The following is a 23,814-nucleotide window of genomic DNA, read 5'->3' on the forward strand; positions in this document are numbered from 1 at the left end:
GAGCTATGCAAGCGGGAGATAGAGCGTATGCTCAGTTTCGATACTACAAACTTTGGCCGTGTAAAATCACGCGAGTGATACGTATCAAGGACGGTGGCTGTAATTATGAGGCTACCTGTTGTGGTAGTGATGAAGTTAAGATCGTGACGTCGGAGAATATTTGGAGTTACTTAACAAAGCATGCTGATGCTTTAAAGGATGGGCGAAAAAATGTTCAAAGGGCTATTAAACTGTGCGTGGAGGATTCGGATGGTCTACCTGATGATTTATCGAACTCAGTTTTGTCACTGCAAAGCGATCTGTTAACTTTGCGTGAAGGAATTAAAGATGAGATCAGAAAACAGGTAGATAGTGAGTTTGCGAAGTTAGACACCGTGTCTCCAAAGCAGTTTAGAAATGAATTTTTGGACACTATAACACAGACATGTATAAAGCCATAGAACTGCAGTTCCAGCCTAAATTCGATCAAATTGAGAAATGTTTTAATGATTTGAAGTGCAAAATCGCCCAAAATGGTGCTAAAATTCAAAAATTAGAAACTAAACTTGATGATCTTAGCCAGACTTCTCTTCTTAACAAGATCATTGTTTCAGGAATTGAAACGACAGCTCGGGACCTGCCTACTCTAGGCGAAAAAGTCTTAGATCGTCTGAATGCACATATGGGACTCCATCTTAATAATACTATGGTCAAGACTGCAAGGCACTTAGGGTCTTTTGACCAGTTTCAGGTGCCAATTAAGCTTACCTTTGTATCTGAAGTGACATCTGTCGAAATCCTGCGTAATCGAAAAAAGCTCAAAGGTTCACTTATTTTTGTCAACGAGGCCCTCACCAAAGAAAGGCAGGAAGTTTTCAAACTAGCAGGCAACAAATTCGACAAGAAGAACGTGTGGACCATGAGAGGAGATAATTATGTGAAAAGCGGCTCGCAAAATATTCCGTGTAAATCGATTAGTGATGTAGTTGAAATCCATGATTTCACTAATGAGCCGTCGATAGCATAAATAAATGGTGGTTTCTTGTTTTTCTTGTGGTTTCTTGTTTGTGGTGGTTTCTTGACTGTGTAATATGAACCACTTCCAGACTTTTTTGAATTCCCGCTTAAAATTAGATGCGATTTTGAATACATCTATTGGTGTTGATAAAGATGTGTCTTATGCTAAAAATTTACCCGACTGTGGTTTTTCATCAGAAGGCACTTTAGAGTATGAGCCCGACAGATGTAAATTCCCTGTCACAGTGCTTCATGTTTACGTCATCATTCTGGTATCCTTTTCAAACTTTAATGCTACAGAGTTGATAGATTCCACTGTTGGAAATCCCCCCCTTCACTGGAGTACCCAGAAGAGAGCTTTGTTCGACCTGCCATCTTCAGGGGACATAACTTTCGAATAGGGATTATCCCTAAAGAACCTCCTATTAGTTAATTTGAGAGAAGGTTTAATAATAAGTTAGAAGTTCCCAGGATTGTTCTACCAGGAAACCTGAAAAATAAAAATTATAGGATGTTCTGCGTAGGTTTGAACAAGAAGTAAACATTTGAAATGTGAGAATGCATGGGAATTGGAACATCATTCAGAAAGAATAGTTAATATTAATGATGTTCTGCTGAACAGGATTGTTCTGCCAGGAAACCTGAAAAAATACAAAATAAAACTATAGGATGTGCTGTGTAACTTTGAACAAGAAGTAAAAATTTGAAATGTGAGAATGCATGGGCGTTAGAACATTATTCAGAAAGAATAGTTAATATTAATGATCTTCTGCTGAACAGGATTGTTCTGCCAGGAAACCTGAAAAAATACAAATTAAAATTATAGGATATGCTGTGTAACTTTGAACAAGAAGTAAACATGTGAAATGTGAGAATGCATGGGAATTGGAACATTATTCAGAAAGAATAGTTAATATTAATGAAGTTCTGCCGAACAGGATTGTTCTGCCAGGAAACCTGGAAAAAAATATAAATTAAAACTTTAGGATGTGCTGTGTAACTTTGAACAAGAAGTAAACATTTGAAATGTGAGAATGCATGGGAATTGGAACATTATTCAGGAAGAATAGTTAATGATTCTTTAAAATTGACGTAATTTTACAGTCTTAATTAAATAATTGTCTATTGGTCGAATGTGCTTATTTTTCCTTTTTACACAAGCTTCCGTCGGCGTAACTAGTGGAGGAAGCTGCGCCTATTCCATGATAGCTTCAGTCATTTGTTTCAAACAATCAGAATCGGTATTCACATTAAACTCTTCTCCATTGAACAATTAGGGTATTGAATTAGAGTTCAAAGAGTTAACAGCTAAATAAGTTACAATTCAATCGGATAAAACACATGCTTAAATCTTGGCACTTTGCGCAACCAACTAGTTTAACCGTTACTGTATATAAGTTAATTATTATATAAGTGACGTCAGAACCTTTTAATTAGAGAATTTTGCAAACAGGAAACGCAGGTGAAAAGTGTTAACTGAATTTTCCTGGCAAATCAGATAAGCTGTTTGAATTTGGGAGGGGACATAGGAATACGAGAAGAAGCCCCCTTGTTATATTCAAGTGTTTTCATGCTAGTTGACTTTGTTTGCCTCCGGAGATATGCAAGTGGGAGATGAAGCATATACTCAGTTTTGATACTACAAGGCCGTGTAAAATCACGTGAGTGATACTTATCAAGTTAAGATCGTGAATATTCGGCGTTACGCAACAAAGCATGCTGACGCTTTAAAGTATGGGCGAAAAAATGTTCAGAGGGCTATTAAGCTGTGCATGGAGAATTTCGGATAGTCTACCCAATGATTCATCGAACTCAGTTTTGTCACTCCAAAGCGATCTGTTGGCTTTGCGAGAGGGAATGAGATCAGAAAACAGGTAGATAATAAGTTGGCGAAGTTAGACACCGTGTCTCCACAGCAGTTTAGAAATGAATTTTTGGACACTATAACACAGGCTATGTATAAGGCCATAGAACAACAGTTCCAGTCTAAGTTCGACCAAATGGAGAAAAATCTTAATTATTTAAAGTGCAAAATCGTTCAGAAGGGTGCTAAAATTCAAAAACTGGAGACTAAACTCGTTGATCTTAGCCAGACTTCACTTCTTGCAATATCATTGTTTCTGGGATTGAAACGACCGCTCGGGACCTACCTACTCTAGGCGACAAAGTCTTAGATCGTCTGAATGCACATATGGGACTATCTTAATAATACTATGCTCAAGACTGCAGGGCGTTTAGGGTCTTTTGACCAGTCTCAGGTGCCAATTGAACTTACCTTTGAATCTTACCTTTATACTTACCTTTTGTCGAAATCCCGCGTAATCGAAAAAAACCTCAAAGGTTCGCTTATTTTTGTCAACGAGGCCCTCACCAAAGAAAGACAGGAAGTTTTCAAACTTGCGCGCAACAAATTCGACAAGAAGAACGTGTGGACCATGAGAGGAGTTATTAATGTGAAAAGTGGCTCGCAAAATATTCCGTGTAAATCGATTAGTGATGTAGTTGAAATCCATGATTTCGCTAACGAGCCGTCGATAGCATAAACAAATGGTGGTTTCTTGTCTTCCTTGTGACTGTGAAGTATGGACCGCTTCTAGATTTTCTTGGATTCCCGTTTAAAATTAGATGCGATTTTGAATACATCTATTGGTGGTGATAAGGATGTGCCTTATGCGTAAAATTTATCCGACAGTGGTTTTTCATCAGAAGGCACTTTAAGAGTGTGAGCCCGACAGATGTAAATCCCCGGTCACAGTGCTTTATGTTAATGCTCAAGGTTTACAGAGTGGCATAATGAACTCAAGTTTTTGCTATCATCTAGTCCAAAAGATATTGTAGCCATATGTGAAACGTTTTTGTCTAGTTCTTCACCTATGTCTATGTCCGAGGTTCCTATGATGAAAAGTGTGACTCACAGTAGGAAATTGAATGCACGAGGTGGACAGGTGATCTGTATTCACCAGGATTGCTCTTTTAGTGTAAAAGAGGATACATCAAATTGGGAAGAGGGTTTATGTGAAACGCTATTTGTGGAAATTAATCCCACGAGTGGTGATTCGTTTATATTTGGTTCAGTATATAGACCTCCATCGAGTAACCCAAAAAATTTTTTTGAGGTTTTTGAGTCGGTTCTTTTAAAACTCAGTGAGTCAAAGAAACCAGTTATTGTATCAGGGGACTTTAATTTTGATTTGCTGAATTTAGATCTTAGCACTCATAAGGATTTTTTGAATATTATGCTGTGTGCTGGTTTTCTTACCAGCGTTTCTCTTCCAACTAGGGTTACAAATACTACAACTACACTGATTGATAACATATTTTTTTCTGTTAATTCAGTTAAAGCATTGAAATCCTCTGTAGTTTTATCTGATATGTCAAACCATTTCCCGATGTTCTTCTAGATTTAGGGAGAGCGTTAATGCTCGTTCTTGGGATGCTAGAGATGATACTTCACATAAACAATTTGAGTGGATTGATTTTATGCTACTACGTGAACTAACTAATAGTAACGATTAGAGTCTATTTTATGGTTCAAATGATGTTAATGTTGCATTTTCTAGTTTTATATCTGATATGATACGGCTCAGAGAGGAGGCTACTACAACTAAGTTTATACATGGGAAATATTCAAAAAAGCTTGATCCTTGGATTACCGAAGGAATTTTAATTTCAATTAAGAATAAGAAGATAAAATTTAAGAGATATTTAAAAATTCTAAGTGATGCCTCTTTTGAAGAATATATAGCATATAGAAATAAGTTAAATTCGATTGTTAGATATGCAAAGAGAACATATTATAAAGACAAGTTTATTCAGTATAAGTCAGATATGAAAAAAATTGGCAATTGATTAATGAAAGAACTCGACCTAGCCATAAATCTAAATCTAGTGTTGATTGCCTAGAAGTTGATGGAAGGAAGGTAAAGGACCGTAAAGAAATTTTGATTATATTGGGAGAATATTTTAGTTCTGTAGGAAAAAAGCTTACATCGGATTTTGTTCCTCCATTGTTAAATGTCCCTACTATTTCTTTTGATAATGATCATCAAAGTGAAAACCCTTTTGATTTTTCCGAAACGACGCCCAAATAAGTGAAAAAAATTATCATGAAGCTTAAAAATAGCTCTTCTTCTGATGAATTTGGTTTTTCTACTCGAACAGTAAAGCAGGTAGCTACTGATGTTGCCCCATTACTTTCACACATATATAATTTGTCATTTGTACATGGAGTTTTTCCCGATTTGTTGAAGAAAGCTAATGTTATTGCACTACATAAAGGCGGAATTACTAGTGATCCTTCAAATTATAGAGGTATATCACTTTTATCAGTGTTTAGTAAACTTTTAGAAAAGATAGCGAACCATAAGCTCCATAATTATTTAATTGGTAAAAATATTTTTCATCCTACTCAGTTTGGTTTCATTAAAGGAAAATCAACGGAGTTGGCAATTCATCAACTTCTGCTTGACATAAATGATGTAATTGACGGTGATCAGCATGCTTCGGCGGTATTTCTTGATGTCACCAAGGCCTTTGACACAGTCGACCATCGTCTGTTGTTCATGAAACTCCAAAAATATGGTTTTGCTTCAAAATCTTTAAATTTTTTAAAAACTTATCTTACGGATAGAAAACTTGAATGTCATGATAGAGTTCTTGGTATCCGTTCGGAAAGTTTTTTGAGAAGTTGTGGGGTCCCTCAAGGGTCTGTCCTGGGACCGATCTTATTCCTTCTATTTATAAATGATTTGCCTGAGGTATTACCGCTTTGTAAAATTGTATTGTTTGCAGACGACGTTGTTATTTTTGCATCCCATGCTGATTTATCCATACTCTTTCATAATCTTAATAACACACTTTTATCTGCAGGGGGTTGGTATGCCAGAAATTTACTTTCTTTAAATGAGAAGATATGTCAATGTATGCTGTTTCCTCGATCTGGTTCTCAGAAAACTGAGCAGTTTCTCTTTATCTAAATGATAGGGTACTAAAAGTTGTGGATAAATTTAAATATCTTGGAATTATTTTGGATGAAAATCTGTATTTCCGTGAACACGTAAAAACAATGTCTCTAAAAATCTCACGAAATATCGGGATACTTTCTCGTTTATGCCATTTTTTCCCAAGGAATATTTTAAAGACAATATACTTTCTTTTGTTAATCCATATTTTCTTTATTGTGTTTCTGTTTGGGAATCTACTTTTCCTTCAACGTTTAAACCTTTTCAAACTCTACAAAATAAAGCCCTTAGATTAATGTTTAATGTTAATAATAGATCCTCAGTTAGCCACCTTTATGGATCTTCTGGTTTCTTCTCTGTTCATCAACATCATTTTATTGCCATTTCTAATATTTGCCACAATTACATTTTTGGACAACTTTCACTAAATTTCCCAAGATTATTCCTGACAAATTCACAATTCCACAATTACCCAACATCTCATAGTTCTGATTTCTCTTTTGAAAATAGGCCAACGGTTTGATCGGGATTTAGTTTGCGTCATATTGTCCAAAAGTTTGGAATTTAATCCCAATAGCTGTGAGAAATTGTAATGATAGAATTAAATTTCTGCAGTTATTAAGAAATCATGTTTCTAGTCTCCCATACTATTTTCCGTTGTAAGTGTTAATGTTTGATTTCCGAAAGAAGTGCAAATTAGTTTAAGCTGAAGTAATGACGGTTTTTTCTTTTGTTTGTGTGTGTTTTTTTTTTTGGTGATATACCACGCGCTTAAGTATGCCAATAGGCATTTGCGCTGTTTATATATATATATATATATATATATATATATATAAATAAGTTGTCTGTCTGTCTGTGGATCAGGTGACGTCATGTTTCTGTGTTGACTGACGTCATGAAATTAGTTGTCGTCATTTTTAACAACTAACTTAGTTGTCGACGACCGAGACAGAGGGAATATAAGTGACGACCGGGAACCTCAAAGAGAAATTACAGACTGGGACACCCGGACACAAATCACAACCGGGACACGGAATATAAATGACGACCGGGACGATTATTTAGATATTGATATAAAACTATCCACTAAATATTAAATTATATTAAATTATCACATTTTATAAGTAACATAGGAAAAATGGAATATAATTCAACTCCAGACTGTCTCAACGAAGACACAAAACTTTTCGGCATGCTAATTAACGCAAAAAAACGAAAGTCATGGTCACGTCACGCCAAAAACAAGCAGCTACCCCTTCTATAATGATTGAAGGTCAGCCAGTTAAAACGGTAGACAATTTTGTTTACCTGGGCAGTTTCCTCACAGCAGACAATTGTCATACCTTTAAAATCACACGCCACCTAGCTCTTGCTAGCTCCAGTTTTAAGAAACACAAATATCAGGAAATGCCGAAACCTGTCGAACAACTGAAAGTTCAACTTTTCAACAGCCTGATTGTGCCAATTGTTATGTATGGGTGTGAGACCTGGACCCCGAAGATCTAAAATGAGCACAACCTGCTTTTATTCGAGATGAGATGTCTCTGCTGCAGGGCAAGAATCTCCTACACTGAACACGTGACGAATGAGGAGTAACGAAGGCGGCTGAATTCCTCCGACGAAATTCTAAATAAAATCAAACGACAACAACTGCGATGGATCAGGCTTGTCAACAAAATGGACCGCGACTGTCTACCAAAAATCTCCCTCGAAGGAACCGTAGATAGATCTCAGCCGCAAGAGAAATTTCGCAAGAGTTGGATTGAAAACCTCGACCGAAAGCGCATCGCAGAGTTGACTCGAACTGACTCACGACAGAACAACGTACCTAGCCCTACTTCGTGCCATGTCAACAGGAGGGGCATAAAAACCTTCCCGTGAGGATGGACGGGACTTAAGTAAGTAGTATTTCCCAAATTCGTCAAATTCTTATTTCACAACATACGTTTTGATCTTAATGCTCTGGATGGGAAATAGTAAAAATGTTGGTATTTTTCATTTAAAATGGTGTGAATTCAATTGAAAACGGGGTAAATTGATGGGATGATCTAAGTGGGGCACAGAAACCGTGTTCACATCGTAAAAAAATATAAAAATGAGACCAACTTTGATTTCCAAGGACCTGTTTTCATATTGAATGTAGGGAGGGAAAGTTTTCAAAATGTGTAATATTTGATGTCAAAGTGATTTAAATTGAACTGAAAACGATGTAAATTGAATGGATGAGATAGATGAGAAATAATTGGTTATTACTATATTACTTTCCTTTTAAAGGAAATCTCTAAATTGAACTTTCGGATCTTTTTTTGATAATGTAATATGGGTTTCAAATTATTTTTTAGTTATTTCCTTTCAGGAACCGTCGTGTTCTTTTTTAAAATTCGCAAATAGTTGCAGGTTTTAGCCTTAAAATCTACGTTCATCAGAACGTGAAAGTTTGACAAAAGATTTCCATTTACAAAAGTATATCGGTCAATGACAATCAAAATATTCAAAAATATTTCTTAGTTTTTTGCGTTTTGTACAACTTGAGATAAAATAAGATTTATTTCAACAAAGCGGCTATCACAGGCCCAAAAGGGCCAAATTCGCACTTAAGTGTCAGTACAAAATCCTAAAATTGCAATCAATAAAAAGTCAGACGATAAAACTCGTAAAGTCAAATCAGGGAAAACAAATTTGAAGCAAAAGTGTAGCTAGCAAGAATTACAAAGTTCGCAATAGGAAAAAAAACACATAATAGGAAAACAAAAACAATAAGATAAAGTGGGGTGAGAATAGGGGGGCTTTTGATTTAGAACTTCAACTACGTGAGGGATGAACGTTCTTCTGTATCTTTCAGCGGAAACGCTTATTGGGGCAAGAAGGGGTATTTTTCTTGAAACAGAACGTGGGGGGTGGGGGAAATATTTACTAGGAAAAAGAGAAGTAGTACGAAGGTTATGCAAGGCATTGTGTGCAAAACGCAAGGAAATTTGTGCTCTTCTTTCGTTAAGGGTGATAAGATTTGCTTATCTGAACTGCCTGTATTCTGTCCGATAATTCATTAGAGATTCCAAGATGTCAACCAAGACAAGCGTATTTGAGGATGAATATGCAATATTCATTTTTTGCAAACAATTTTTCTTACAAACGATTGAGAAATCCTCAAACAATGTGGTTTAGGACGTTCAAATTTATTAAGGAGTTGCAAATGCTGTGTTTCTGTGTTTTAAGAAAAAATTAACGTGGCAATCCCATTTTAAGTCACTTGAGATGGTAACACCCAGTAATTTCATTGTATTAACAGACGTTTCAGAGGGGATAAGACAGGAGAAAGAAGGGGGAGTATTTAGGAATATAATTGTTAAAACTGTTGACTTTAAAGGGCTGTCTCTCATATCACTAGCAACATCTTCGTCCAATATTGATTCCAATATGTCCATTGGGTTACTTTTTAGATTTTTGAAACATGTTTCTAAGACAGTTACATCGTCAACAAATTTCCATCTATCTAGGAAATAGATACCAAGACTATTTATCATGGTAAGAAATACAATTAGGCCTAAAAGGGTTCCCTGGGGCACACCATTATAATTTGTGAGGGGATCAGAGTATACATTCAGGTATTTGACGACTTATGTTCTATAAGAAAGGAAGGACGGAATTATTCTTATTACAAAGGGGTCAACTAGGAAGTCTTTGGTTAGTTTTTTTTTACTAATGTATTGTGGTGAATTAAATCAAAAGCTCTTTGTGAGTCAACTGCGATTGGGTTTTTTATGTTTGCTACATTTAGTGTCCAAAAGGTGAAAAAGCTAGTGTGTAGTAGAGGTAGAGCGCAAATTTCCGAATATCCTTTGGTCCACATTTGGAATTATTTTTACTTTCAACCAATCAGCTAAAAAGCTTTCACATAACTTGGAACAAACCAGAGCAAGAGTAATGAACCGGACTTTGCTCCCTTCTTTTTTAGGGGAGCAATAAAACCCAATTTCCAACAATCAGGAAACTTACCAGTAGAGTTAATTTCATAAAAAAGTACGGATAAAGGTGCAGTTAGGATGTCTGCATAGGCTTTAATTAGTGCAGTTGGGATATCTAGTGGACAGACTCTACACTTTTTAATGTTTTTAATTTTTGCCTCAACATTTGAGGGCGAAATTTCAGTCGAATTAATTTGTTGAACCTTTTCAACCCCTCGAGAAAATTCTGACGAAGGAAGTTAACTAGCACTTGCCAGATTACATTTGGTGACGTTTACTGGCTAAAGGGCTTGGTAGTAGTTTTTATGCAACTTGAAGAATTTCGAAAATGAATTTTGGAGCAGAAGTATCAGCTAAAAAAGGAACTCTGGGTGGTGCAGGGGAATGTAAAATAAGTATAACTTCAACAATTGCGATCTGAAATCCTACTATTGACATTTTGATTTCTTTGTCCTTGAAGTGATCACTATTGTGGCGCTCGTAAAGATCAGACAAGCCATTACAATTAAATTCGAGATTAATAATCCGTTCCTTGAGATTGACAATTTCTGCATCTTTTTTAAGGCGATCTTCACAGGTATGGGCCTCAAACACACTACCCATTTTAGCATTGGCGTCAATTCATCTTTACTGGAACATGAAATTTCTGTTTTATTCTTTATTAAATGATCCTTAAGAGACCTTTTAAAAGTACCAAACGAGTGGAATCTCTGTACTGAAGAAGGTAGTGACTTCCAGACATTACAGTTAAAATCGAGATTAATAATCCGTTCCAATTTACAATTGACAAACGTCAATTTACAATTGACAATCGAGATTGACAATTTCTGCACCTTTTTAAAGGCAATCTTCACGGGTATGGGCCTCAAACACGCTACCGGTTTTAGCATTGGGCGTCAATTCATCTTTACTGGAACAGGAAATTAGGGGTTGAATTAAAATTGATGGTAGGTGGTTATTTTTGCAGAATCAATCGATCCAGGACAAGTATTGTTGTCATTATTCAAAACACAAGGCACAGAAGTGGAATTTATAATACCAATTGGAACGATCACTGCAAGTTGATTGTCATTGGAATCGGTTTGATTTTCTTCATTAGAAATAAGGTGGGATTTTACAGCCTCGAGTGGTTCGACCACTTCAGGCTGAGTGGTATAAGATAAGATAAGATATTTAATTCAAAAAAATCACTATCACAAGCCCTCAAAGGGCCGAATTCGGACTTCGGAGTCGACTAATAAAACAAACAAAGCAAAAAACACTAATAATAATGAATAATCAAATTATGAGTCAAAAAAAAAATTTAAGTCAGAAAAAAGGGAAGGGGACAAAAAAGTCTAATAATACAGAAAAGAACAAGAAATAAACATATATATCTACAAATTAAAAGGGACACTAAAAAAAAGTCCAAACACTCACAAAAAAAAGAACGAAGCATAAAACACACGAACACATCTCTTCATTTACAACCATTCACGATTGGCACTATAGGCATAACAATTTAGGGTTTTTAAGGCAATTACTTTTTGTGATGCCAGCACAAGCTGGGCGGAACCAAGCATTGCACTTAGAACACTGGAATATCCCAGCTCCAAATTTTTTGTAGCAATTGTTATAAGGATGGGACATTTTAGGCAAAGAAACAAAAACCAGACACAGATCTTAAATTGGAAGCTATTTCGTCAACCAAAACCTGGTTTCCTATGCCAGGATTAACACTGGTACTTGCTAGAGAGAAGTTCACAAGGCTGATCTCAAGGCTGAGTTTTTAGTTGTCTAGCTTTTTTTTGTTGTCTTTTCAATCCTTTATTCCTTATTTTCATCTTCGTAGATGCAGTCAATTATGCTACATGTCTTGGTGCAACCTACAACTGAAGATACAACTAAAAATGCTACGGTAAATATCATTCTTTTTTCTGTTCGTTTTACTTTTCCTTTTTTTATATTATTAAAATAAAACTACTCAAAAGAGGTTTTTAAAGAAAAGTAAAGAGACATATCAATTTCAGGATCATCAAATGTATATTCCTAAAACAACCCTTGCTTGTAACTGAGGAGGATCCACACGTTTGTGCTACGCAATGACAGTACATACATTGGTGTTACATAAAACTTTAAGAGACTTCATTTTCTTCGAATGTGTTTTTTCACGGAACGTTTATGTTCTACAAATCGTGTCCCCATTATTATACCAAAGGGCCTGTCCGTCCAATGGAATGGGGATCTGGACTATGAAAACCTTTCCAATACTATGATTTGAGACAAAGATTCTATGGAATAATCTATTGCAGGCAAGGAGAATCCCCTATTCGCGCATACCAGTAAGATTAAATGTATTATGGGTTTTCTGTGATTGTAATAACTGACTATCGTTGCCAGAGATGAAATAAAAGCGAGAGTACCATTATGGTTAGAATATGTTATGCCTTCATACATGATCAAAAATTTTTCCTTTTCCTCTTTACTGCACATAATTTTAGTTATATCAAGGGCATTTTTGGATGGTTATACCTATGTGCATTGGCTGCATGATACTTAAATTGTATTAGTGGAATGTATTGGTTTTTTCCTAAGAAATTAAATCTAAAGATACAAACTATTGTAAATACAAATTTTATTAATGAAAAGCAAAATTGCTAAGCATTATTAAAAACACAGAAAAAGCAGCTAAAACTCAACAACGGAGAAAACAAAACCTAAAAAACCTGTTATAGGATAAAATGCAAGCAAAAACAAGTGTGTATTAGAAAAAAGACCTGGAAGTCATAAGAGCTCGTTCTAGAGGTAGAGGGGCAGCTCCTAAAGGTAAATTTAAGCCCTATTAAGAGTTATTTCCAAGATCTTTTAATGAAAATACCGGGTTAGATTGGAAAAAGACTATGCATTTTCAAGCCCACCCTAGTAAGCAATTTTAGACGGGGTGCCTTTTTATTAGAGGTAAATTTAAGCATTATTAAGAGGTATTTCTGAAAGGTCTTGAGGGGGCCAGTCGTGAGTAGGCCATACACCATTCAGTAGGCTAATTTAGAGCTTTAATTACAAAAAGTAACATTTTCCATGTGAATGACGGGATATTCTTATGCATTGGAAGACGTTAAACGATATATGATAGTATTGCAATAACGTGGTAAATTTAAAATGCATCAACAAAACAACACTTTTATTCTATGTATAATCTACGTACAAATTTAAATTTTAAGATAGGGAAGAATGTGTTTGTTTGTTAGACAAAAACGTCGAAAATCCATGGGAATTAACTTTGAATTTTAAATCCGTATCTAGTTTGCGTAAATGCTGTTTCTGTTGTTCTTTTTTGAGAATTACAAGGACAAATAATACCCAAGAGCAAAGTTTTTCACAAAAATAACCGAGGCCCCTTCTCAGCGCTTTGATTCAAGTGTAAACGAAATAAAAGAACAAGCTTTTTCAACTGAAAATAAGGAGTAAAAATAAAACTTTAAGCAAACAGAAATAATTACTTATATAAGGTGGTTTGCCCCCTCCTCAACACTCACTCTTTACTTCAAAGTTTTTCAGCATTTAAAAAAGGGTAAGAAATTACTCCAGACAATTACTCTTAACACATCCACTTGTAAAATTGAGTCGGCAAAGAGAAAGCAAGACATATAAAGATAATTCGTATAGATATTTTGACAAAAGCCCCCAGTATAAAGTTTTCCTGAAAAGTTTACCCCCTGGAAACTTCGCTTTCCATAGAAAGACCAACCCTGTAGAAAACGTATCCTCCCTTCCTCAACTGAAAAATGTATGCATGCCTCCCAATGAAAAATTTTATACATAAACAATGGACAAATTTTATAACTTCAGGACCATTCCCCAGGGGTTGTGGGGGGTCATTTTATCTCCCATTCAACTATGATGAACATAATGACTTTCTCAGAATTTTGATCGGAGGATGTTGGAAGAAAGCGGCGCGGGAGGGGCCTAGTTGTCCAGCAATTTCTTTAAACACTTAAAAAGGGCACTAGGATTTTTGTTTTCCGTTACAACTAGCTTCTTCTGATGTTTTAGGCCTATTAGGTTGATTTGATAATTCCTAGGAAAAAAAATAAAAATAAAAACAGGCATCTGTGATATTTCTTTTGGCAAAATACAAAATTTCTATCTATTTGTAGATAGGAGCTTGAAACCTCTGCAGTGCGATTTTCGACATGCTGAATCTGATGGTATGATTTAAGATTCTATGACTTTTAGGAGGTGTGTCTCGCTTTTCTCGTAAATAAGGCAAACTTTTTCAGGATTGTAATACTTGATGGATAAGACTTGACTTAATAAAACTTATACACTTAAAATCAGCATAAAAATCCTATTCTTTGTATAAATTTATTGGTATCCAAATTTTTTTTTTAGTTTCAGCTACAATTGAGCCGGGTCGCTCCTTACTTTCAGTTCGTTACCACAAACTATCTAATCAACCGTTGTAGCGTAATGAATTTATTTATAGTATGGTGGTTACAGCTTATTAATAGATGGTTGTTCATTCAAATGCCCTGGCTTCAACGCTTCAACTTTTTATTTTGTTTTCTTAAGGAAAAAATCGTATTGGGATATTTTTTTAGGACACACAACCAGGATGTCCAACCGGTAAGGGTGAAGATAACACATGGTACAACATAGCCTGCATATCTGGATTGATAAATGTTATTTCCGCTTCTGCCTGGATCTACCTATTTAAGCAAATGAAGAAAAGAAAAATTGAACTTCGGGAGTTGAATAGGATCCTATATGACAGTATGTATATTTGTTTTCTATTTTGTTTCTTTTTTTGACAGTTCGTTTTCTTTTTTGGCGCGCTTTTTTTAATGACCAATTATTAAGAAGTGCCTATTCTCAGATGAACTGAGTTCAATACTCAAGCTTTTTATTTTATTTACATAAGAAAAAAATTATAAATTAAAAATGTTCTAAGGATATAATATCGACAACATAACCCTTGGAATAGGATTGCATACTGAAACTGATCAAGTAAACCCATGGTTTTCACTGTCTGTCTTAGTTTTATGCAGAACAGTTATTGAAAATCATGTGTTTGTCTAAAAGTGTGCTGAAAAAAGAACAGTGAGTGAATACGAAAATCAAGCGAGATCTACCCCCGTTGCGTGCAAAATATATTTCTTCTTGACAATTTATCTACTTTCGACCCCTTCAAGTTCCAAAATTCTCAAAATTTATAGAAAACGGGAGGAGTTATGTGTCACAATCAACGGACTGTCAGCGCCAATGACTATGTCATAGAAGCCATAGCAGCTATCTGGTGCAAAGCTACATCTGTCAAAAAGTGATATCTGAGAGATAGATCTTTTCCCAGGCTACACAAATTTTCTCCGACGCTCCAAATGCATATTCTGCAGCGCTAAAAGCAGCTATCTGGTGCAAAGCTACATCTATCAAAAAGTGATATCTGAGAGATAGATCTTTTCCAGGCTACACAAATTTTCTCCGACGCTCCAAATGCATATTCTGCAGCGCTAAAAGCAGCTATCTGGTGCAAAGCTACATCTATCAAAAAGTGATATCTGAGAGATAGATCTTTTTCCAGGCTACACAAATTTTCTCCGACGCTCCAAATGCATATTCTGCAGCGCTAAAAGCAGCTATCTGGTGCAAAGCTACATCTATCAAAAAGTGATATCTGAGAGATAGATCTTTTTCCAGGCTACACAAATTTTCTCCGACGCTCCAAATGCATATTCTGCAGCGCTAAAAGCAGCTATCTGGTGCAAAGCTACATCTATCAAAAAGTGATATCTGAGAGATAGATCTTTTCCAGGCTACACAAATCTTCTCCGACGCTCCAAATGCATATTCTGCAGCGCTAAAAGCAGCTATCTGGTGCAAAGCTACATCTATCAAAAAGTGATATCTGAGAGATAGATCTTTTTCCAGGCTACACAAATTTTCTCCGACGCTCCAAATGCATATTCTGCAGCGCTAAAAGCAGCTATCTGGTGCAAAGCTACATCTATCAAAAAGTGATATCTGAGAGATAGATCTTTTTCCAGGCTACACAAATTTTCTCCGACGCTCCAAATGCATATTCTGCAGCGCTAAAAGCAGCTATCTGGTGCAAAGCTACATCTATCATAAAGTGATATCTGAGAGATAGATCTTTTTCCAGGCTACACAAATTTTCTCCGACGCTCCAAATGCATATTCTGCAGCGCTAAAAGCAGTCCCAAGCAGTTATCAGGTAATTGAATTGAGTGAAGAAATTTTGGCGTAACCTCAGTTCCTTTTTTCGCTTAATACTTCAGAGAGTCATACATTTATGTGATTTGGGCTCTTCTGAATTATTTATGATTTTCACTATTGTTTCTTTTCTAAGCAGAGACTTTGCTTACGATTCAGTGTGATCATCGCCGTCACTTGTCTTCCAAACGCAGAATTCATTTTGATTTTCATATTTCATTACTTCAGATATCTTTCCATCCCATTTTGTTTTGGTCATTTAGATTCATGCTTAATCTAATATAGTATCTTAGGACGTCATGGATGCCAGAAAAGATCTTTTCCGATTTCTAACCACAGATCGCTGTCCGATATTTTGTAACTCAATGTAATTCTTGCTGTTGTTAGTTGCAATCCTTTATATGTATATATATATATATATATATATATATATATATATATATATATATATATATATATATATATATATATATATATATATATATATATATATATATATATATATATATAATATTTATATATATATATAAATATATATATTTATTATATATATAATATATATATCCAAATTCTAAGAGGAAAAACCCATCAAGATCATTTTCCTATAAAACAAAGAACAAGCACTGTTTTGATAAAACTAGGCTTAATATGCAAAACAAGATAATAATCTGTCCAGTACACAGGGAGAGGGGGGACTATACAAATACATAAATTCTTTACGACTCCAAGCGTATTTTCATTAATTTTTTAATTAATTTGCCTGTTCTTACATTTCTACAGATTTGCTATGCTATCCTATTTTATTTGCGAATATGCTATCCTGTCGGATAGGCTACATCTACTAACACCGAAAAGGTCAGGGCAAGCGAGGATAAGTGACGCCATGTCAACAAAAATTCATTCTTTTCAAAAATTAAAAAAGTTTATGAAATTATATGCGTTTATTTTTATCTATAATTCTTAATAAATCAAACGATTTTTTTAATCGTTCTGTATCTAATGATAACACTGCACTTGTACGGATTCTTGTACTTTTTTGTCGCATCAAACTCATTTTGCTTTCTCATTTATATTTTACTCTTATACACTCATAAAATAAAATTTGCTATTTTCGCTGTGGCACACCTTTTAACAGCATATTTTTTTGTTCTTCACTTTCATTGTTAATTCATTCAACTCTTCTTTATTAAAGTCTTTTAGTCGCACATTTCTTACTTCTTAGCTTCATTTTCATTTTTTTACTTCATGTTTACTTTTCATTTTACTTCATTTTTTATTCTCGTTTTCTTACTTCATGTTTTTGACTTGTTTGATTTCTTGCTGCTGCTTATCTTTGAACCAGATATTTTTTTTTCTTCATTTTTGTTTTTGACTTGTTTTAATTGTCATTGATTCAAGCATTCAACCTGTATCTCGCTGCCGCTTATCTTCTAATGACATATTTCTTCTAGCCGGGAATTTCTTTGTCTTCACTTTTAGTTTATTGTCATTATTGCAAATAATATAAACATAAATTTCTTTGTTCTTCGTGCACTAAGTTATTCATTTACACTGAAACTGCTAAAAGTATTATAAAAGGAAAGGTATTATGTTTGAAAGGTAATATGAAACTGCTGAAAGCGCCCTATGCTAAAAGACTCATTACATTGATATTTTATGCTTTGCTATGTTTAGTGTTTAATTTTGCCTGCATCATAGACGCAAAAACCACTTCTGAGGCAAATTAAATATGTTAGCTCTAGAAATATATCCATAAAAATGACGTCTCTTGTGGCATCATTTTCTTCAGAAAAATTAAGGCTTTTACCAAATTTTCTCAGACTCATGGACTATGCAAACCGTTTTTTAGGCTGGAAAATCCCAGGATCCCAATTGTCCTAAAAAAATATCAATCTACTTTCGAGAAATAATACATACATAAATAAATACATATATTGTGGCTTTGTGGGGCTAGTTAACCCTAACAAGCAGATCTAAACTTTGTTCTGTTTGTTGCAAAAATTTACAGTTTTTGCTAATATACCTTCTTCAAAATTTGTCACTTACATTTAGGGTTTGTACAAAATTGTAGAACCAATTGAAGCTTTACTAATACTACTACTAACAACTCACCAAAGAACCATGCTGCCTGAGGCTAACACAGCTACAGCCGCTCCTCCTCCATCCAAACCTGTTCAAAGCCTCCCTCTTTACACCCTCACAGAAAGTTCCCGTTTCCTTTGATTTTTCTTTATGACATCCTCCCATTCCAACCACGGATGAACTACTTTCCGTTAAGCTCTAGACGGTTGGCCGAAAGGGTCGAAACGATCTTCAGCAATATGTTGTCTTTTATCCACAAAGTGTGTTATAGCGATCTCAAGCTTTCTCTCGTTAAACCCCAAGAAAGCGGGATTGAACATATTTTTCATATGAATTACTGTTTGAAATACGGTCAGTCAGCCGGGTACCCAGAATAATCCGAAGGAAATTTCTCTGGAAAACATCTAGTAAATTTTCATCTACTTTTCGGAGTACCCATGCTTCAGAGCATAATTTAACTACTGTCATCATTGTAGTTTCAAATATTCTAATCTTGGTTTGCAGTCGTATCTTTCTATTTTTCCAAACTTTTTTTAACTGAATGATTAGCCTGATTACGAAGGCTCTGTTGATAGCTTTAGTTGAAGATTAAGAATAAATTAAAGATTGAAAAGACGAGTCAAAGTAATAGATAACCAATTTGTTGTACTCAACTCTATATCGGTTACATTACAAGTTGTAAGACGTGTCATAGCGATTTCAAGCTTTCTCTCATTAAAGCCCAAGAAACTGGGATTGAACCACACTTTTCGTACAGCCTACTGTTCAAAATATGGTCAGTCAACCGGGTACCTAGAACTCTCTGTTGGTAATTTCTTTAGATGAATCTAGTAAATTTTCATCCGATTTTTAGAGTATCTTGCTTCAGAGCCATATATACCATTGTCATCACTGAATTTCGCAAAATTCTAATTTTGGTTTGGAAACTAATCTTCGTTTTCCTCCAAACTTTTTCCCTTTGCCTGATCTCTCTCTTTATCTTTTTCATATTCTCTCTTTCTTTATTTATTTTTTCTTCTTTTTCTGTGTTCCGACACAATTTATGTCCAGTCTTGCTTACAGATATAATTTCATGTTCCATCTTAAAAATATTTCATTTCTGAATTAATCAGAAAATTCATTTTAAAATTAATTAGTTAAAGTAGAGTGATATCAACTTCTGAAAACAATCAGAAACTGTTCCATAAGTAAGTGGATATGCCCCCTCCTTTACTCTTCATCTGCTCTCTACATTAAAGCTTGAAATTTTTTTACAAATACCATAAGAATAGCTGCTAGTTGTAAGGGAATAAAAAGCGTTTTCCAAAAACTACAACATTCGTGCGTAAGGGTGGAATATAAGAAGAAGGGAAAGGCCCTGGTATCAACAAAATATTTTATGTCTTTTTTATCCTTTAGTGTCACTTTTTACTTTTGTTTGCAAAAAGTACTTATTTAATCTGTTTCATCAAATAAACTTTTATTTTTAGAGTACAACCCAAGCTTTATGAACCCCTCATTGATGTACGAAATGGACGAAATACAAAGGTGAGTTATAAACACCATTGTTAAACCAGTGTTTTATTTAAGACTATTTAATATTTTACGTTATGCTTAATATTTGCGGAAAATGAATTCGTCTAGGATATCCGGCAGTGATCAGAAAGAATGCTCCCAATCCCTATAACAGGATCATTTATTCTTACTAACTGAATAGCGTTGTTTTATAATTATCGTATAGCATAAACTGTTTATAAAACTACACTTTTTGCTTAGTAAGAATAAATAATCAAATGAATGGTTGATTTCAATGTCTATAAATGGTCAAAAGGTACCATGAGGATCAATTTTCATAATTAAACTATTTTTAGTGAATGAAATTGCTGTTTTTATATTCACAACAGCTTTAATTATGATACTTAATAAAAATAATAAACTATAAAAACAATAAAACAATCATAAAATATTAAAATAATAAAATAATATAATAGAACTATTAATACTTATCATAAAATAATAAGAAATATTACTTGTGATTTAAAAGAGATTTAGGCGAAAAAGAGCCGAGTGGGTTGGTGCGCTGGATTCGGGATCCCTTGTCTGAGAGGACACGGGTTCGAATCCCAGTGTACCCAATTCTTCAGTTTGGGACGGGGGTCAGTGGTGTGACTCTGTAAGCTTAGCCAGAGTCGACCCAGCTCTAAATGGATACCTGGAGAAATCTGGGGAAGGTAAACAGGAAGGGTGTGCGAAAGCACAGGATGGCTGGCCCCCAATCCCCCATTGCACTTCCTGGCTGAAGGGCCAAGAAACGGAGATCAGCACCGCCGGTACGGACTGTAAAATCTAATGCCGTATCCTGTGCCTTTACCCTTTTTTTAGGCGAAAAAGAGATAATTGGGCGAAAGGGATAAAAGAGATAATTTTTTGGAAAAAATTAGAGTGTGGGTTTTAGACCGTTTTTTTATAATTTTAGGAAAGATATGAGAAGTATACTACATAAAAGGACAATTCAAAGAATCAATACAAATCTTGAAGGATTGTACTTCATCTCAAACACACAACAAAATAAGAATATGAAAAAAGGAGAAGATTGCAAATGGAGTTATATAGCTATCATAAAATAGTAAAATTATAAAACAATCATAAAATAATAAAAACAAACTATTAATGGTCAAAAGGCTATATGAGCATCAAGATTCAGAACTATAATATTTTTTTTGTGAATGAAATTGCTGTTTTGTACATTCACTACAAGTTAAATTATGATACCCAATAAAATAATAAATTGCATCTTCAGATTCTTGACCGACTTTATATACCAGCATTGAGGCTGGTGATAGAAACTTTTTAAAATTATAATTTTAGAATCTCAGATTAAACTATTGCAACTGGCAAAGTAGACAAATGAAACTTTCAGTAATGAATCCAGGTCCAAAACATACTTTAAAAAGGAATTTCAAAGCTTTTATGTTAATCCTCTTTTGTCTTAGAAATTTGCCTATTTGAATGGTCCATAGCCTATTGAAATTTCGACAAAAATTCATTTTACTTAACTTTCAGCTATCATTTTATTTTTTTCTAGCTTTACTTCTGGAAAAATAATTCCTGTCATTTGAGTAGAATTTTAAGCCATATATTTTAAGCCTTAATTTAGGAAATGTATTTGTAGATCTTTGAAACCTCGCAAATTGGGATTGAGAAGAGTTGTGAAGCTTAAAACAATTTTTTTGTCTTTATTTAAGCAGATCTAGTTTGTAATATTTCACTTTTATAACAGAATGATTTTTAAAGGTCAGCAAAGGCCCTAGTACAAGCCTCAGTATTTCTGATTTGATTTTTCAGTGCTTCTATATATGAGTACTTCTGAATGATTTTTAAGGGCCCCAATGCTTCTCGTATTTATAATAAACGACTACTTACGTTGAGTGACAATTACGCCTGAAGTTTAAGTGTTTTATTAATACCTCCCACCCCTCGACTATTTTAAGACTAGACATGAAAAACACACACACAAACACACACGCCAACTTGTTTAGGGGACATTGACGGAGAAGGGTTCCCAATTGAAATATATTCGTCCCTTAGGTTCTGCCCAGATGTCATTTTACAATCGCAAAAAAAAATACCTTAATTATACGAAAAATGTAACTCCCATCTGTTATAAATGAGTTAAATTTTCAGCCCAATCATTTAATTTTTTTCTGTACCCATAAACTCAAAATATCATAGTGTAACTATCATTTAAAAATGATACAAAATTATTTCTAACAAATACTTTCCTAAGATAAGGGTTAAAGATTTAAATTTTTCTATTTTAATCAATAAAGAAGGGTGTGTTAATTAAAAAGAACACAAATTAAAATAGAAAAATGTTAATCTTTAATCCATATTTTGGCAAAGTATTTGTTGGAAATAATTTTGTGTCATTTTTTAATGATTAGAAAAGTTTTTATTTTATTTTAACCAGCAAGAAAGAGTATGTTAGTTAAAAAGAACACAAATTAAAATGAAAAAGCTTTTCTTATATATTAAGTATTTAAAATGAAAGTAAAGAGCTGTAGATAGCCGACTCAAGTTGATAAACAATAGGAAATTCGAAATAAATAACTATATGAAATATCGTCTTTTTCAGTTTAAAGTCAGGAAAGACATTAAAACTTGAAGAAATGGTAGTTATTTCGTATATAAGAGGTGTGGTTGCTTTCCCAATTCCCTTATCAGCCCCTGCCATTTACTCTCGAGGTTGACTTTTTGCCTTCTTAATCGAAAAACTACTCGCGAACACATTCACCACTACAGTATTAATCACTTTCAGTATATTCCAGTCAAGGCTTTTTATTTGGAACTGTGTCACTTAACATTAAGAAGTGAATTGGGTGATCCTCTAGCAATATCAAAGGGTTTGGCTGTGATTACATGTCATTTTCAACTCATTCAGTGAGACGGCTAATAGAAAAAATACTTTTGTTTGTCATGATATTCATTGCTAAGTTGAGTCATGGAACGGACTATTATAGGGTCGTTGGTTAATGTCTGGTTATGGTCTTGGCAATTGGTTTGCCAAGCTGTTTCGCTCTGCATCCCCCCTGGCTAAAAAATGTATTGTACCAGTTGCCATAGATTTTGCGTCGCCTACATTAAATGAATGGGGCTCTGGGAAGATTTTAGGGAAAGTGTTTCACAAAATTTCAGGTCCATCGCACGATCCCTTAGCGACGATCCAAATCATTTCAAAGTGGGAAAGACTTAAAAAGGACAAGAAACACCTCATCAGTCTCAACTCAGGCCGGAAGTTTAAAACATCAGTCTTATCGAAGAAGAAACCAAAATTAAAAATTGTTGGACCGAAAAAAGATTTCTTTCAAACAGTTCGTGGTAACGAACTGTAGTAAGGAGCGACCCGGCTCAATAGTAACCAAAACTCTAAAAAAAGGAATTTTGATACCAATACCTACATCAAAAGAATCGCATTTTAATGCTGATTTTAAATATATAAGTTTCATCAAGTTTAGTCGTACCCATCAAAAGTTACGAGCCTGAGAAAATTTGCGTTATTTTAGAAAATAGGGGGAAACGCCCCCTAGAAGTCATAGAATCTTAACGAAAATCACACCATCAGATTCAGCGTATCAGAGAACCCTACTGTAGAAGTTTCAAGCTCCTATCTACAAAAATGTGGAATTTTGTATTTTTTGCCAGAAGGCAGATCACGGATGCGTGTTTATTTGTTTTTTTGTTTTTTTGTTTTGTTTTTTTTCTTTTTCCCAGGGGTGATTGTATCGAACCAGTTGTCCTAGAATGTTACAAGAGGGCTCATTCTAACGGAAATGAAAAGTTCTAGTGCCCTTTTTAAGTGACCAAAAAAATTGAAGGGCACCTAGGCCCCCTCCCACGCTAATTATTTTACCAAAGTCAACGGATCAAAATTCTGAGATAGCCATTTTATTCAACGTAGTCGAAAAACCTAATAACTATGTCTTTAGGGACGACTTACTCCCCACAGTCCCCATGGGAGGGGCAACAAGTTACAAACTTTGACCAATGCTTACATATAGTAATGGTTATTGGGAAGTGTACAGGCGTTTTCAGGAGGATTTTTTTGGTTGGGGGAGGAGTTG

At 34.7% G+C, this 23,814-nt stretch overlaps 1 protein-coding gene across 5 annotated transcripts in view; it reads left to right on the plus strand.

The window, feature by feature from the left end:
• Nucleotides 1–23,814, plus strand: part of LOC136038473 (uncharacterized) — a 181,881-nt gene that overhangs the window by 75,453 nt on the left and 82,614 nt on the right. For all 5 annotated transcript variants that reach the window (XM_065721541.1, XM_065721538.1, XM_065721539.1 and 2 more), the window contains 3 exons: nucleotides 11,754–11,819; nucleotides 14,503–14,674; nucleotides 19,684–19,741. In XM_065721541.1, the coding sequence (XP_065577613.1) occupies nucleotides 11,754–11,819; nucleotides 14,503–14,674; nucleotides 19,684–19,741 (296 nt within the window). The remainder of the gene's footprint in view (nucleotides 1–11,753; nucleotides 11,820–14,502; nucleotides 14,675–19,683; nucleotides 19,742–23,814) is intronic.

The sequence above is a fragment of the Artemia franciscana genome, chromosome 18 (assembly GCF_032884065.1).
Source record: "Artemia franciscana chromosome 18, ASM3288406v1, whole genome shotgun sequence".
NCBI classification, from domain to species: Eukaryota; Metazoa; Arthropoda; class Branchiopoda; order Anostraca; family Artemiidae; genus Artemia; species Artemia franciscana.